This window comes from Mirounga leonina, unplaced genomic scaffold (assembly GCF_011800145.1).
Source record: "Mirounga leonina isolate KUSES-001 unplaced genomic scaffold, KU_Mleo_1.0 Mir_151, whole genome shotgun sequence".
Lineage (NCBI taxonomy): Eukaryota > Metazoa > Chordata > Mammalia > Carnivora > Phocidae > Mirounga > Mirounga leonina.
In genome coordinates, this window is record NW_023270377.1 from 86,912,376 (window position 1) to 86,930,870 (window position 18,495).

The 18,495-nt window shown below is 34.5% G+C and overlaps 1 protein-coding gene across 1 annotated transcript in view; it reads left to right on the forward strand.

Annotated features, from left to right (window-relative positions):
• Positions 1 to 18,495, forward strand: part of LRP1B (LDL receptor related protein 1B) — a 1,834,834-nt gene that overhangs the window by 1,157,424 nt on the left and 658,915 nt on the right. Inside the window, exons 19-20 of the mRNA XM_035008121.1 lie at positions 6,798 to 6,878; positions 8,023 to 8,190. Of these exons, the coding sequence (XP_034864012.1) occupies positions 6,798 to 6,878; positions 8,023 to 8,190 (249 nt within the window). The remainder of the gene's footprint in view (positions 1 to 6,797; positions 6,879 to 8,022; positions 8,191 to 18,495) is intronic.

Below are 18,495 nucleotides of genomic sequence, written 5' to 3' on the forward strand. Positions count from 1 at the left end.
ACATGCTGCCCAGTGCAGACAGATTCTGCAAAATGTACATAATGCATGTTTATTCAATATATGGAAATTTAGAAAGAATAAGAAAACCATTCATTTTAGCCCCTCACATTATAAATAAGGTAACTAAAGCACTGAAAGTTGTGTGTCCAAAGTTGCAGAAAGAGTTAGTAGATATGGCAAGCACTAGAACTCAGACCCATTCACTCCTCATTATCTGTTTCAGAGACTCACAGGTAGTGGTAGTTGCCTGTACGTGCTATCTAATTCCATCATCCATCTGATGTAAGAATTCTAAAACTGGTCTCAATGATGCTTACCCAGTCCTTGTTTGAATATTTTCAGGAACAAAGAACTGGCCATTCCACAGGGTAGTTAATTCTACTGGTGGGCAGTAATTGTCAGAATATTCCTCCTTTGTGGAGCAATATTGCTATAGATTCTACTCAGTGATTCTTGTGCTGTCTTCTGAAGCTACGCCATCTAAATCTATAACCTTGTCACAGGATCACTCTTTAGATAACCAAAGGCACCATTATGCCTATCTAACCTTCTCCTTTACAAGTGAAACTTACCACTTCTTTCATATATCCTTACATGACCATTTGTAGGCTCTTTCCCTACCAATTTCTCTACAATGAATATAGTTGTATTTTTAATGACCTTAGTAAAATTAATGGTCTAAAATGGGGAGTTGATGTCCAATGGGTATAGAGTTTCAGTTCTACAAGATGAAGAAGTTCTAGAGATCTGTTGCACAGCAAGGTGAATACAGTTAACACTACTGAATTATATACTTAAAGATAGTTAAAATGGTAAATTTTATGTTTTGTTTTGTTTTTTGCCAGAATTAAAAACAAATTCATGGTCTAGAATTAAACAGGACTTAGTATCCCGTATGTGGTAGTTTTTTTTTTTTAATTATTATTATTTTTTTTATTCTTATGTTAATCCCCATACATTACATCATTAGTTCTAGATGAAGTGTTCCATAATTCATTGTTTGTGCATAACACCCAGTGCTCCATGCAGAATATGCCCTCCTCAATACCCACCACCAGGCCAACCCATCCTCCCCCCCCTCCCCTCTAGAACCCTCAATTTGTTTTTCAGAGTCCATCGTCTCTCATGGTTCGTCCACCCTTCCGATTCCCCCCCCTTCATTCTTCCCCTCCTGCTATCTTCTTCTTCTTCTTTTTTTTTTTTTAACATATAATGTACTGTTTCAGAGGTACAGATCTGTGATTCAACAGTCTTGCACAATTCACAGCGCTCACCATAGCACATACCCTCCCCAATGTCCATCACCCAGCCACCCCATCTCTCCCACCTCCCACCACTCCAGCACGCTCAGTTTGTTTCCTGAGATTAAGAATTCCTCTTTTTGATACAGAGGATTTAACCCACAGCTCCAGAGGAACTACACTACTAATTGAATTATAATAAAGGCTCAGGTATAAGTAGTTTCAAAAGCTGTACAGGTACTTCTAATATACATCCAGGTTTGTGAAACACTCTTACAATACCAGTTATTTAGTCCTTGCCTCCTGATTAACTTCTTATGCGATCTCTCTATATAACATCCTTCCAATCCTCAGATTCTCTTGCTTTTCCCTTGTATCTTGAGCATCTCCAAAAGAAATTCAGCCCTTTAAATTTCTGTCAAGAGTAAACATGAATTCTTCAGACATTTCAGCAACATTGATTTTACACACACACACACACACACACACAACACACACACACACACTGCTGTGATAACCCACTAACTGTTCTTGTTTTCAGTACCCTTTTAATTTCTGGGCTCTGAAAATTTATATTATTTTCTTACACATGCAACCATGTATTAAAATGGTTGGTTATTACTTTGTCTAACATTTCTCTTTGTTTTCCTTATTGCCAGAACTGTTCAATATGTTTTTCTAGGTCTCCTATTAGTCTCATTCTGCATATACTTCCTGGATGTTCCTTTGGACTTCCAAGGCTCTGTTATATCAGTAGTAATCATTTCCAAATCTATTGCTCCAGCCTATTTGTAGCTCCTAAAATTTCACTGCTTCTTATACCCTTCTGCAGCCATTCCAAAATTTTTTTAGTTTTTCAAACATTTTATATACTGTGACTTCTGGGCCTTCAGGAATGCCATCTTTAGAATACGCTAAAAGTAGTTCTTCCCCTCCTGCTCCCCTCCTGATTTAACCTAAACATATCATTCATATCAGCTTGTAGATAACTTCCTCTGGGGTGAATATCTAAGAGTAGTTTTGACTTCTGTTGTGGGTTGCAAAAACACCTTATGTTGCTTCTATCATAGCATTTATCAGAAATTTATTGAAGTCACTTGTTTAAATATACTACAGGTATTTTTTCTACTAGATTGTAAGCACTGCGAGAAATGAAAATGCTGAACTTTGTATTTCCAGTGCCTAGCACTATTTTATTCATTCATATTCATTCATTCTAGGTGATCTGTCACTAAGGCTTAGAACTCTATCTGGTATAAAGCTCTCAATATTTTGAATGAATAAAACTTTTGAAGTAGTTTTGTTCTACTCTGTCTCACAGAGTAGAAACTTGAGGTCAGAGATCTTAAGTAAGTATCCAAGGTCATATAACAATTAGTGTTAAAATCAAGCTTTCAACTCAGCTTTGCCTGCCTACAATGTTCTTTATATATGACCTATGTGATGTCTAAAATGAGGTTTTTATGTAACAACAATGAAAGAGCAACAAAATGAAGATGATTTGTGGTACACTGTTTTCTTATGGTTTTCTCCAAAGTATATTTACTTAATTGGATCTTTTGAAGTCTGTCCTGTGCACGTACCAATTCTCAAGAGCCACAGCTGGTATCATTATCTAGAAATGTTATATATTTCCTCAAAGGATATAATCCTATAATCTATATAATTTTAAAAAGCACTATTTTCCTATATCCGTATTTAATTATGTACCTTAGAGTAGGTAATAAACAGAATTAAAATTTAAATGGGCTGCATAAAACACAGAGAGAATAATTAAATTTTCAGTCCTTACAAAAATGTTTCTGTGCTATAATTTTTTTAAAGGGTATTGGTATGATCGGATGGCATAAGGATAAAATAATATATTTTGGAATCGGTCACACTATTATTCAGATTTTACTCTGACACTGGCTGGATATGCAGTGTATCCTCAGGCAAGTTATGCTGTTTTCTTTTACAAATCAGGGTTAGCAATAACAATTGCAGGGCTGTTGTGAAGAGTATAGGCAATGTATATACATAACTAGCCTAGTATCTCATACTCAATAAATAATAATATGTAACGTGAGTATTATCATCTCCTTCAAATTTAGATAACACTTTTCTAACCCTGGACTCCTGTAATATTCTTACTTTGTCATTTATTTTGACTTGAATCTCCTATACATTTTCCCCATACTTAATCACGATGGTCAACTTTATATACATACAGGATGTGGACTACATACTTTCGAACGGACCTATGATAACTTTATTTTGAGACTTCAATAATAAGTTACTTAGAAATATTCACTTTGAGCCCAAGAAGGAGAAAGAAGTAGGAAAATTCCTAGAGACAGGAAAGAAACAAATTAGATCTGAAAACTACCTTTAAGCTTTGTGTACTGGATAAATATAAGTACCATACCAACGATGATTACCCTTGAGAGGAGAGAAGATTGTTGCCATTTACATAATAGCATACATATAACCTGGCAATAAATTTTAAGTGAAAGATATAATAGATAAATTGAGCATACCACCTGCAACAATAGTAGATTTTTTAACAGTCCATTACTCCACATTAAATATTCTACGAGGTTGAAGTCACCACAAAAATAAAATATAGTTTTCTTTTCTTTAGTGTAATTTTAATATAAAATGTAAGCCACTTTCATTCATAATTTTTTCTCTTCAGAGTTAATCAGGTAATCTTTCCAAGTGTCCTTCAGTGTGTCTCATGGGAGATCCAAAGTCAAAGTCGAGAAAGAAAAGATTGTGTTTAATATTTAAGTCTTTTTCAAATATAAGAATTCATAATGGTATCTTAAAAAGAACAAATACCTAGAAACAGACTGAACTACCAGATACTATTTTCAACTTTTAAATTAATGCTAATATGGAAGAACAGAGAAAATGTTAAATTTATTTTAAGAAGATTTTGTTTTATTTTTTAGGAGAAAGAGTATATTGTCATTAGACCTCTTACTATCAGATACCTGTGATAAGATACTAAGAAATTATGGATACAGTATTTTCCAATGTTAGCGAAAAGTGAAGTGCCTTATATTATACTTAAATTTTTGATGGAACTCCTTCTAAAGTGTGTTGCACATTTGACTGCATTATTAAGCAGAGAAAATCCAAAGATAATTTTAACATATTAAATTTATTCTTCAATTTTTTTTCCTGAAGTTCAGCTACTATCTTTTACTGGATTGCTATGATAATCCCAGGAGTTATTCGGTAGATAAACCCTATTTTTGCTACATTAAATGCCTTCAGGGTGTTGTGCTTTTCCAGATGACCTTTCTTCTGACTTCTTGACCTTTAGGACTTTAAGAACCTGAGAGATCGTGTTACAAACCACATGTCTGTCACCAGAGAGGCTGTGTGATTTACTCAGTGTCACAGTGCTTTGTCAAGGAAACAGAAATGAAACATTAGTAACTTCACTCCCTTATTCCTGTCCCTTCAATTAATGCCTTTGTTCCTTTTAGTGATTTGTCCCATGCTTTCTTCTAGTTACCATTTTCTTAAATTCTATATAATTTACCTTTGGTCATATAAATTAAGTCAGACAAGGAGGTTGCCAAGAGAAATAATGTAACTAAGTATTAAGTAAAAAAATAAATCAGAAATAAGATACAACTATTTAAGAACACATACCCATTATATGCAAGTATGTATGTTATATTCACTGTGCGCAGATATATCATTCGTTTTCTTAGAGATTGAATGTACACTGGGTTTTAGATTATTTTATTTACTTTAAAAGTTTTTACCTTTTGGGGTCTAACTTCCAGATTTTTTTGGCGGGGGGGGGGCAGTTTTTTGACTTAGGATCTAAGAGGTAGACTCTTACAGGTCACTTGAAAAACTTCCAATGAAGTAGTACCAAATTTCAGAGGTCTCCAAATGCTTGGGGTGATTTATTTTTTTCCTAGTTAAATGTATGATGTTGGTTAATATGTTCCTACGTTTATAGAAGAGAGATTAAAAATGTGAATTAACCTATTCTAAATTCAAAAAGATGCAATGTTATTTTTAAAAGTTAGATCTCATCGTATCTTAGAATCTGCTTTTTGTGTTTTACTCATTTTAACCATTACTTATGCTGATATTTTGTTTAAAGTCATTATTCATGTTTACTGTACATCTTTGAAACATTAAATGTTTATCTAAAGAAGAAAACATATTTTGGACAACATCCCTGTTGATTCTTGAAACATAAACACCTAAGTTTTCATTATATTGTCAGGTAACAAAAGAAAACTCTCTTAGAAGTATTGATTAAATTATGCCTTGGGCGTTTTCACATTTATTTTGAGTGCTTCCCTTTATATGTCAGAAAATTTGTTGAGTTGCTGCATGGATAACTTTTGATGTAGTCTTTTATCTCTTCGTATCAGTAAGTGATTGACTCCTCTTCTGTCTTTGAAGCATATTTAGGCTCTGATCACATTTTTTCTGGTTTTGAAAAGTTAAATTTATTCTAAAATGTATATCTCGAGGCATGTCTTTGGTAATCACAAAATTTAATTAAGATTCGTTCAGTTTTAGAATAATATCCATTCAAATTCCAGTACCTCAGGGGGATATACTCAAATGTAAACTCACACAAAGAAATTGGTTTTTAAGAAGTAGAAAGCAAGTAATCAATACCATAGCAACCAGATCTGAGTCTACCACTTTTCTTACATATTGGACAAGTTACTGGTACTAGAGATGGCTTTCACTTGTAGTCTGTTCACTGGATGCTGTTGCTGGTCAGTCTGGCTGATTTTCTTTTCCCAGCTCAACTACACACTAGAGAGAGCTCTCACAGCCTCCAAAGTTGACTTATTGTTTTATTACCATTTTAAGAATGAGGATGAATATTATAGCCTTCAATTTAATTTGAAGTATTATTTTGAAGATAATACACAACCTATGTCTTTGTGACTATCATGAAAAATTAATTTGCTCACATTTTACTATTCTAGCTAGTCGTGACTTGCCAAAAACTATAGGTTAATATAGACTTTAACTTTAAAATGTCATAGTTTTTAAGGGAAAAATATAAGTCATTCTATAAACATTATAACAATGTCATTCAAAATCCTTATTTCCTAAAGACACCATCACCAATGTGCTTAACTGGTGCAAATACTAAGAAAATGCTCAGTAACATGATTTCAAATATTTTGTAAAGTCCTAACTCTTAGAAAGGAACAATGCAGAATAGGCCTAGATGGAAGCCCTGGGAAGCATAACTGTTAGACCAGCCCAAGGCCCAAGGGCCAATATTCCAAACCTTCTTATCAGTGGTGCAGTGCAGGGAATACAAACAGTCCTTCATCAAATGATTCCCGTAGGCTTTCAGTCATTGTAAACTACACATTTAAAAAATACTAAAAGTATGGGTATCCTATGCCCTTAAGAAGTTTATGTCACTATATTTGTTTATCTCCTGTTTCCTCTGCCTTTTGTGGAGGACAGGGGTGGAGTTCTGGTCACATTGGCAGATGAGATGCAAATTAAATCAAGCACAGTCAATAACATCTTCCCTATTGAATGTTTTTATATCTTTCATAGAATTTCCAACTTGTGAGCCACTAACTCAATTTATATGCAAAAGTGGAAGATGCATTAGCAGCAAATGGCACTGCGACTCTGGCAAGTACCAATTGTTCCCAGTATTGCACTGATTTGATTGGGGGCCCGGCTGTCAGTGCTGCTTCACCTCCCTCAGACGTAGTTTGTACGAGAAGTTTGCAGAGCCAAGCAAAATGGCTAAGACAAGTGTTGAGAGGGCACCTGGCACATCAGTGGGGATTAGCATTAAGGATAATGGAACTCGATATCTGTCCCTTGGGGCTATAAAGAGATTGGTGTTCAGATATTACGCTGGACATAGTCTAAGCCTGCAGACGTGAAGTAAAGGGGGCAATTGAGGAAATGACCTGGATGATTCAGGTTCTCTGAATCATCGATGTAAAGTGCTCTGTCACCTCAGGATGGAGGAGTTTATAAATTATTATGGAATTATCCGAATGGTCTCAACTCTGCCACCTTGCTCTTTATATACAAATAATGTTTGCTTTCTTATACTCAATTGTGTCATTATGCTAAATTATGCCAAACGCAAGTAAATGAATTATGTATAAATTATACATTCTCACTCACTGATTTCAATTTAATCTATTTTCACTTCACATTCCTCTCACCTCCCTCCTGCAACAGTTGTTAATAAAGAATGTAAATCATTGCTAAAGATAGTGACAATTTCCCAGTATAAATACACACTTATGAGTCAGTAGGGGAAGGGTACATAGTGACTCCTCCTGTTGAGAATAGAGAAGAAGGGTCTGAATTAAAGATATGGTAATAAACTTGGGGGCACAGGGATTATAGGTCTAAGCAATAATTTTCCACGATAATTATATCACCAGCTGTATCATTTCATGAAATTCTTGCAATCACCATTGTCCTCCCATTTTATAATTATTTCATGCTGCATAGATTTGTTCAGTCAATGGTTAGTCATTTCTGAGGGAAATAGAACTTAAGCTTTAAAATCCAAAGTCAAGGATTATTTTCCCTCTTCGTTTAGTAGTTGATGTTCAATCAGAAGCTGAACAGTATCGGAATGAAGATAATCCCCCCACTGTTCATGGGAAATGCTCATCATTAATTTATCATTCTTTTATCAAAAACAAGAGAATACTCTATATGGCAAAAAGAAATGGTAGATATTTCATAAGGAATATTTTCTTCCTGGATCAGTTTTCACTCCCTTGATGTTGATGCTTCTTTCCAGATGATGACTGCGGGGATGGCAGTGATGAGGTGGGCTGTGTTCACTCTTGCTTGGATAATCAGTTCAGATGCTCCAATGGCAGATGCATCCCAGGCCATTGGGCCTGTGATGGTGACAATGACTGTGGAGACTTCAGTGATGAAGCCCAAACCAATTGTACCAGGGAAGGTTAGTAATTTTGTGAAGCTATGAACTCTCAGTTTAAATTGATATATAATATTTAAGTATTTCAGAATGAATATTATATAAAAATAATTTACTCAGTGGATAAAAAAATATATGTATTTGGAACAGTGTAAAATAATTGAGCGATCACTACTTTCTCTCTTTAACTTCTCTGGTTTCTCATCTTAACACCTCCTTATACTTTGATACCTTCTGTGGTGTTTGCTTCCTACTTTCATTAGATGCTTTATGTACCACTCCTTTAATCCCCTCCAACTTCTAAATCGCTAAACCCCAAACCCACCCCAAAAGGAAAACAAACAAACAAAAAACAAGAAAGGCATAATTTTTATTTTATTTCAACACCAAATTTGTTTCTTTAAGGCTTGAAATACCCCCTATTAAATGATGATGTGTTCCCACTGATAAACTTCTGGAATGTAAGTGAAGAGAAGGAGACTGTGACTGTGGTCCTCAGCATTATCCATGGGCAGACCTGACTCTGTCATTTGCAAAGTTTGATCAGCCATAGGGCATGTTAATAAATTAGAAATCATGTTGGAACTATCACAGAAAAAAAATCATTAGCCTGGCAAAAATGCATACAATCAGTAACTTTTTAAAAGATTTTATATATTTATTTGAGAGAGAGATAGTGAGAGAACATGAATGGTGTGGGGAGGGGAAGAGGGAGAAGCAGACTCCTTGCTGAGCAGGGAGCCTGACCTGGGGCTCCAGGATCATGACTGGAGTTGAAGGCAGACTCTTAACCTACTGAGACACTTATGCGCCCCCAGTAACATTTTTTTTAAGTAGAAGTTTTCTTTCTCCTTAAGAAATTGGAAGAATTTGTCATTCATTCTTTCATTTATTCCACAAATATTTATTGAAAACTTTTCATGTGCCAGGGACTGTGCTTGTACCAAAAGATGGATAAAAGGATGAAGAAACATGGTCCCTGTTCAGTATTTAAAATCTAGCATGCAAATGGACAATAAAGTATTTATTTAATGAATTGGATGCTGGGGTGGGGGGCATATATTGCATGGTCATAAGAAAGGAATCATTTTCAAAGTGTTTTCCAAGGGCATATATTTGTCTTCTGCAAATATTTCACAACTTATAAAATGGAAAATTTCTATATTTTTTCTCTGACATGATTCCTTTTGTCTTTCTTTTGTTTCCTCTGTCACTTCCTCCTCCCTCCCTCTCCTCTTTCCCTTTTTCTCTTTCTTTTTTTCTTTCTACCCCACCCCTATTTATCTCTATCTCATTCTTTTGTCATTTTCTCTCTTACTTTAGTTGGTTCACTAATATATAGGAACTAGAGCTTTTTACTTATCACTAACCTTGCATGTAGAAAGAAAAGGTGTACAAAAATATATTTTCCTTTTTTTCTTATATGTTGGAAACATTCATCTGGGGTATGGTTGACATGTCATTACTAAGTTACGCTTTGAATATAAACTGTATTTCCCCCCACCTCACAGATGTCTTGGTGGGCTCCTCATGAGGTGTACATCTGTGGTCTGCTGGCACTGCCCCTGATATGCTGTGAAAGATAAATTGCCCCAAAGTCAATTTACTTTCATCTCAGAAGTGAGATCCCATCCCTCTTTTCTATGTGAATTTGTCTCTAAGTTAAAATGATCATTGCACATTAAGAAGATTTGGAGAGATTGCTTTAGCTTCATGAGTATCTATAGTGAGTGGCCCATCCCCTGGTAGCCTCACTAGATAATTTCTTAGGTTTGGATTATTATAGAATCAGTGTCTATTTAATATTAATGGCCTTTACCTTTAGAGCACCTCAATTTCACAAGTGCGTTACTGTAAAGGATATACTGTCAATGTGAATACCATGCATTTCTAATATGATTACGGCATTATACATACTAAGGAAATGATCCAGATAATCTACATGATTCTTGGATATGTTTCAAGAAAAGAATGAGAACTTCCTGAACTAATTTATATTTATCAGATTATAAATTCCCTAATCAAATACGCTATTTGGTGAATACAAGTTGCAGGAATTGAAGAAAGCATGGGGATATTCTAGGATGACTTTGATACAAGACAATTCAGAGTGTTTCAGAGGGCATTCAAATATTTTTATCCATCATTATTTTATGTATTCTGATATGGAAGTTGTAAAATAATCATGACAGAATTGTTAAAGCTGATCAGGAAAGTCATTTTGCACATGCAAGCTTTGTAAGGCCATTGCCAAAGTAAAGTAGAAATTTGATGCAATTAGTCATATAATTTAGTCTCGAAACCTGCTGTGGAAGAAAGAGCAGGGGATTCTAGCTTAAGTTTCAAGACAGGCTGTCAAAACTGATCAAATCCACCATATAATTGCTCAGCACTTTGCTGTACATTGCCTGGGTTAAAAGAGCATGTGTGTAGTTTCTCTCAACTCAAATTGTTTTCAAAAGGGCAAAAATACTCTTGAGTTAACTTTTAATGGTAAAGGAGCAGAAGAAACCAGGAAATGGAACATTCCATATATTATCCCCTTTTTAGAAAATTCCTGAATTTAAGTTCATTCATATTCTCTATGAAACCACTTTCAAAAAAGAATTTCTATAGTGATGATCATTTTTTTTCATCATTAGTGTGACTAATATGTGGAGAAACTATTAATTGCTAGTCGCCTTTTAGATAAATTTATATTCATCTCCTTCCCCTTAATGTTGTGATGGTCTTTCCTCTCACTTCCAAGCTCCCTTACTAGGCAAACAAGACGCAGTATCTTTAGAAAGCACTGCACACACAGAGTCTACAAGCAAGAGGTGAATAGAAAGACAATCCATAGCACAATGATTCCTTCCTTTGCATCATTGCCTGTTTATCATTAATTTAGCTCTGGTTTCTTTTTTGGTTCTGACTACTTTGGTTGGCACATATTTCTATAGTGAGTCTTTTGTAGAGCTACTGGGTGAATAGTTTTTACAAATGGAAAAAATAAGTGACCCTCAAGCAATTTGGTATGAGGGACCTCCCTTTAGAGCCTTAGGCCTGGTCATTTATTAAGTATTAAAAAGTTTTGTAAAAAGATGGTTTTACCTGTGAAGACATGAAGAGTGGAGTTAAAATGAGATTTCAGTCTTTTCTAGACAGAGAGTTAAAGACTCTGTCTAGAAGGAAAAATAAGACAGAGAGAGAGAGAGAGAAAGAAGGAAAAGAAAGAAAGGAAAAGAAAGAAAGAGAAAGAAAGAAAGAAAGAAAGAAAGAAAGAAAGAAAGAAAGAAAGAAAGAAAGAAAGAAAGAAAGAGAAAGAAAGAAAGAAGAAAGGAGGGAAGGAAAGAAGGAAGGAAAGAAAGAAGGAAGAAAGAAAGGAAGAAAGGAAGAAAGAAAGGAAGAAAGAATGAAAAAAGGAGACTGGACATATGCATCTATAAAATAAAAAATATATAGAATTAATCTTATTGTTGACAGTTTAATTCATTTGAATTATATATACTTTCGTTCTTCTACTCTTTTGGGAATAGTCTTAACCAAATTTTCCCAAGGAATAAGGCATTTCTAAAGCAAACATAAAATTTTTTTTTTAGTATCTTTAGACAGCTATTCTTTAGGTCAATTTCCATTCAGAAATTGTTGTAAAAATTTATACCCAATAATTACAGCACAGACCTGATGGGATAATAGAACAGGCTTTTCTAGAATTGATTTTGCCTAAATTTTGCAATTTCGCCTAAATGCAACTGAAATATCCCTCAAATATTTGGATTTTTCTTTACTTTGAAGGGTCATCTGATCCTGATTTATGGTCACTGTCCTTTAATGCCTTCTGTTTGGCTGTCTACAAAGGGAATATTTACTGCCAGGTGCACTAGGCACATGAACTGGGTGATAGAACATATGTGATCTTTTATTTACATCACAAATGCAAATTAAATGCAAATTTGAAATTAAGTATGTATTGACCTTCAATTTTGATTTATTATGAATAATCTTTAACAAGTTCCCAAATCCATTAGGCAGTTAAGTGTATAACATTATTAATATGTATTCCTACACATGGTCATATTCTTCTGCTTTAACTGCTTAGCTCTGTTTCTGCTTTGGAAACTTTCACTTTTTTGGGGGCTCTGTCCTCATTCATTCATTTATTCCTTCATTCATTCATTTGCCTTACTACTTCCCTGTTGACAGATATAAGAAGGAAGCTAGAATAATTTTGTCTTTGTAGTTTCATAGTCAAGTACGATATCTGATACACAGTTAATGCTCAGTAAATAATTATTGAGTGAAAGAGTTTATTTCTTGACCACAAAATTTGATTAGACCCTCAGAATTCAACCCTTATTCATTTTGTGTTACTAGTAACTTTCTTTTCTGTTTCTTTGCCTTATCCCCTGATCCTGGAGTTTATTTTCATGATGATGTTTAAGACTAGGCATACTGATCTGTTCACGTACATCTCCTTAATAAAGTGTAATCACTTTCATTTATCCAATAAATATTTGCACTTTCAGTCCAGGATTCAATAAAATAAAATAGATAGGACATCTCCCTTATCTTGTATTAGTGTTTATTTATTTTTGTTTACATCCTCTCTGTCCAATAGATAGTACTTTCCAGAAAGATAGGAAGAGTTTAATTTTTCTAGTATATGTTATTTAACAGTAAGTGAGTGAGAAGATCCCATTAGTAATAATTCAGTGTTGGGAGGAGGAGTTAGCATATGTTGGCCACCCACTAGTTGCCAGGTATTTGACATTTGTTATTCCATTTAGTCCTAACAATAAGGATTACTCAAAGAGGTTAAAATACTTGCCTAGGATTACACAGCTGGAGTTTCAAGCAAAGATTTTCTGTTCTTTATTCTTCCATTGAGCTCCCTGCTTGTGTAATGATGGAATATAATTCACCCCTTCCCTTTTTTTTCTAACTCTTTATGCATAACATTTATATGATCTCCAAATAATTACTATGTTTTTCTCCATTGCATTCTCATTTTTCTTTAAGAGAAAAAAAAGAACTTTCTACTTATTACAGGTCATTGTAATGAAATTTCCCAAAGAGCACTAGAAGGAACCTGAAACATTATATTAAATAACCGCAGTAAATCTGCCTGTCTCTTTTTTTGGTTTGTTTGTTTCTGTTCTCTCACTCCCACAACTCTCCTTGATAAAGTAGATTCTGAAACTTCATCATTACAATAGCTGTGGACATTCCCACAAAGACAATTTCTTCAGTCACCCAAAGAATCTTAGTCTGCCATAAAAGTTTCACCTCATAGACTTAGAAAATTTAGAAAGCTGGGAGAAAATGAAAGATCATTCAGTTCAGTTATTTTATCAGGCAGATGAGAAAAAGGGCTCATTTAGATAAAATTATCCTTATGAGTATATAAGAGTAACAAAAACATGCTGCTTCCTAAAAGGAATTGATCATGTTCTGTGTTAGAGATTTGAGACTGAAAACTTTTAGCCAGGAAGACATTTTCAGGAGAGGTTTTGGATTTTTTTTTTTTTTTTTTTAAGATTTCATTTATTTATTTGACAGAGAGAGGCACAGCGAGAGAGGGAACACAAGTAGGGGCAGAGGGAGAGGGAAAAGCTGGCTCCCCACTGTTCAGGGAGCCCAATGTGGGCCTCAATCCCAGGACCCTGAGAACATGACCTGAACTGAAGACAGACGCTTAACCAGCTGAGCCACCCAGGTGCCCCAGAGGTTTTGGATATAAATGATTATGCTAAATTCTTTGTGGAAAATCCAGGAAAATCAGACTGTAAGGCCAACCAAAAAGGGATAATATCCTACCTAAGGACATTGAATGCACCTGGAGGAGTGCAGTTATCAAAACTCGATTTGTGGCCGAAGACTTAGGTTACACATTGAAGCATGGAGAGAATGGAAATTAAAACCACTATCTCTTGACTTCTGGTCTATATCCTATCCCATCTCAGCTGAACCCATCACGTTTTTAGCAGCACAGTTTAATCCTAACAACATAGGAAACAAGATACCAATAAATACTATACACAATCAGACTCAATCATCTGTTTTGTTTTTCTTTTATGAAAATATTCTGAAGGTGCTTTCAATTAATTTTTACTAAAACACACAATCAAAATAACTGCTGCTATGTCTCACTGAATTTTATTGAGAATAAAATATTGTCTTTGAATTTGAAGAAATTAGCAAATTATGTAGTCAGCAAAATCATATGATCTTCTCTTCTAGTGACTTTTAATTATCCTCCTTTAATGAAAACATGGATTGTTTTCTGATAAAATACAAGTAAAAGCAAATTTAAACTTCATCTACTTTTAGAGAGGTATAATATCCACTTTCAATGAGATACCAATTGTCTGGCTTAACTTCATTTTCTCGCAGACTGATTTATTTTCCTCAGGAAATGTTAACACTGAGATATCAAAACAATGTTAATTATGAATGGATTTTATCCATAGGAAACCTCTTTTTGTTTTCCCGGACAAAATAGCTTTTTAAAGGTCATTTTAACCTCAATACTGCAAACAACTTTTACATCAAGAGCAAAGAAGACTCAAGGCTTTTGAATCAATTAATAACAAAGCCTGTTTTGAGAATCCATAATGTTTCTAGCATTATCTGTGATTATCAGGACAATTAAAGGGAATCAGATAAGTATAATTTTAAAAATAAAATATTAAAAAGTTTCATAAAAATAGGAAGAAAGAAGTCAATTATCTTCATCTTAACTATACAGAATATAACAGATCTACACTTATTAGATAAATTTAGCTCTTGTATTGACAATAATTATGCATCTTGACACTAAGCAGAACATCTCTTGTTTTTTAAAAGATATAATTAATAACAAAAGTCAATAGGTAACAAAAAGACTTAATTTTAATGAAGAACCTCAGCCTGTTTCCTCTTCTTTTAATAGAGCCAAAAAATAAGGGCAAGAGTGAATTAATTTCCACAGTCTTAAATTCTGCTTCCTTATTCTCCCATTGTGGGTAATGATCAGTGAAATGGTAGGACTTCAGGCATTCAGCAGAAAATAGACAAATTAAAACAAACAAACAAACAAACAAACAAAAAAGAAAAGAGACAAGGGGCATGGATGATCTACAAAATAATTAATTCACCTCTCAGTAATTGAGTAGGGCCATGCTCTTGTGAGAGTGAAGAAATAAGCAATAGGATAGAACTTTGCCTTTTTCCTGTATAAATAGTCGGTAGTTAGATTATTTCAGAACCTATTTGAACTGTCAGCCTTTGTTCCTTTATTTATGTGAGGCATCAACTGAATTTGTACTTAGATTTTGTATTCCTGCAATGTAATGACCAGATTTATTCACTTTTTGTTAGGAAATTTATTTTGGTTTTAGGATGGTATTTGTGTACACATGGGCCTCCCAAGGAAAATGAATTGTCATTATTTGCATCTAAAACCTTTCCACAAATAACTCTGGTGCATAAGAGCATCCACTTAAATTGCCATGACCTTCCTGGAACAGAATATTCACTGGTATCAGAATCTTTCAGCACAGCATGTTGTTATTGTTGATATGTATGCACTTTAATGGTATTTTCTATGAATCATAACCAGAATTTACCCCATTTTAGAACAGGAGTTGGCAAATATTTTCTGTAAAAGGTCGGATAGTAAATATTTTAGATTTTGCCTATTGCAACTACCTAACTCCACTGTTCTGGAACAAAAGAAGCCATAGAGTATATGTCTACAAATGATTATGGCTGTGTCTCAATAAAACTTTATTTATGACAATAGGTAGTGGACCAAAATTGGTCCACAGGTCATAGCTTGCTGACCCATTATTTAAAACACAAGTAGAGACACACTCTAAAGGAACTATAATCTTAAATAATCCTTTATGCCTATTCCATAGAATCAATCTTAAAAGACAAAGGCAAAAAATAATGGGCAGGAAAACAAGGCCAAAAAAAGAAAAGATAAGCCATTAATAATTTCTAAATAATATTCTCTGGCCTTTCCTCAAACGTATGCCTTATGTGTGTGTGTGTGTGTGTATACATATATGCTATACACATTCTTTCTACATAGGAATATTCCACATTATTTTAAAATATCAAATTAAATAACGTGATATTTAAAATTTTGTTCCAGTAAATATTTGATGCCTGTTGTGAGCTAAGCATATTGCTAAGCCAAGAGGTAAATTCCAAATGTAAAATATCTGTATTGCCACCTGTTTTAGTTAATAGTTGGTATCTAACATAGCTATTAAGGTGATTGGCTAATTTGAACAGTAAATGGAAAAACAGATTTCTCAATTACACAGCCAATTCAACAGACTGATACATTCTGTACACTAATATTTAGATAATGTAGAAGTTCATCATTCCCATGATATGTTAAATTCTAAATGGAATGCTCATGGTAGAGTTCCAAATATCAAAACTTAATTTAATTTAATTTAATTATTATTATTTTAGAGAGAGGGAAGGGTGGGGAGGGGCAGAGGGAAAGGGAGAGAGTGAATCCTAAGCAGGCGTCCAGTGCGGAGCCCAATGCAGGGCTGGATCTCACAACCCCGAGATCATGCATGACCTGAGCCAAAATCTAGTCAGATGCTTAACTGACTGAGCCACCTGGGCACCCCAAAACTTAATTTTAATGAACTAAAAACAATGTTTTATTTGCTTTACATAGATTTTGCTTCTATATTTTACCTTACTGGGGGATATTTAGTGCCATGAATTGAAATTCTGCTTCAATATATTTTTTGTGTCTATATGTCTATGCGTTTTCAACACTCAAATCATTTTAGTATTACAATAATTGATTTTGTGTTTAGGTATCCACACATTCTTTCCCATTTCCTTCTCTTCAACTTTTCTTTTTTTTTTTTCTTCTCTTTTACTTCCACTTTTCTAACTGAACCAGACAGTAAACATTAAAGATTTGAAATATGGTCTCTTATTTATTATTAAAGTTCCCATTAAATCCCATGTCCTAATAAATGGTTTTGATAGTTCCATCCACTTTCTTGTCAGGATAATCTCCAGTGAGGGCTACATGCAAGGGTAAAAAGAGTTTGTAGAATTGAAAGTAGAACACAAAAAACATGCCCTGTATGTTGGGGTGGAAGGGAGTGAGGGGCGGTCAGGTTAATAACCAAATGGTAACATCTATAACCTAGATGACAGGCAGGCCATCATCAAGGTCCACTGGGATGAGGACAAATTGAAGAGGGAGGCTCTGGGCTTGACTTCATTATTAGTTCACAGCAGAGATTATAATGCCATCACACAGGCCACAGCCCCTGGGGAATCCGTCCCATGTAACATGGAGAAGAGCAGAACAGTGCATCTCATCAACCCCAACACAGGCTCTACACAGGCTGGGAGGCAGATTTTAACACGCACCCCTCCCCTAAGGATCTATATAAACAAAGGATAGCCTAACCTCCTAATGGGATGTTAAGGGTCTCTTGAGGCAGAAAGGCCAAGGTTAGGACCACACTCTGTTCGAAAATGAAATGAAACTGTTGACATACTGCCAAACCGATTTTCAGTGGTTCCAGGCAAGTGAAGAATATCTAGGTATCTGGAGCAAACAGCTGCCTTAGGTACAGGAATTATTAATGCATAGTGATTCAAGCTAGGAAAGAGCAGGGACTGACACATGGTGATTATAGGTAATGCAGGAAGCTGTATGCACATGCAATGCATAGTGCTTTTTACTTTTCAAAGCATTTTACAGTGAATGACAAGTTAATGTATAAACTCCATTAAAACAATAAAAAAGTCATTTTTTTCTACCCAGATTGGTCTCACAATTTAAATAATTCATTATATTTGCAACACCATTATTAGTTATTTTCTCAGAGGGGCTTTAACATTTCTTATAAACCAAAAAATGTATTCTGACTAAAAAAAAAGAAAAAGAAAGGTATGGTATATTTTTTCAATCCTGCTTTTCATTTTTTTTTTAATTTTCGGAGGAAAAATTCCTTTATGTCTCTGTACAGTTGCTAGTCTTTTAACTGCAAGTATTTAGTCACAGTGAATTCATTTAAATATTGGGATAAATTCCACCATTGGTTGCCACATTTCCTTCAGGGCTCTGCATTTATTTATTTATTAGATTCCCCAAATTGTATGCTTGGTTTAAATAGCTTCGGGGCAAAAATACAATAAAATTGCATTAGTTAAAAATATAACCAGCATCAGCAACATGAAAACATAACAGTAAAGCAGCATGAGCATATACATATAAAGATAGTCATCATTTTAACACTCCACTGGGACAAGCCATATTACGAAGATAGATTGTGCGCCAAGCCCTAAAGCTTAAGCAACTGGGGCTCT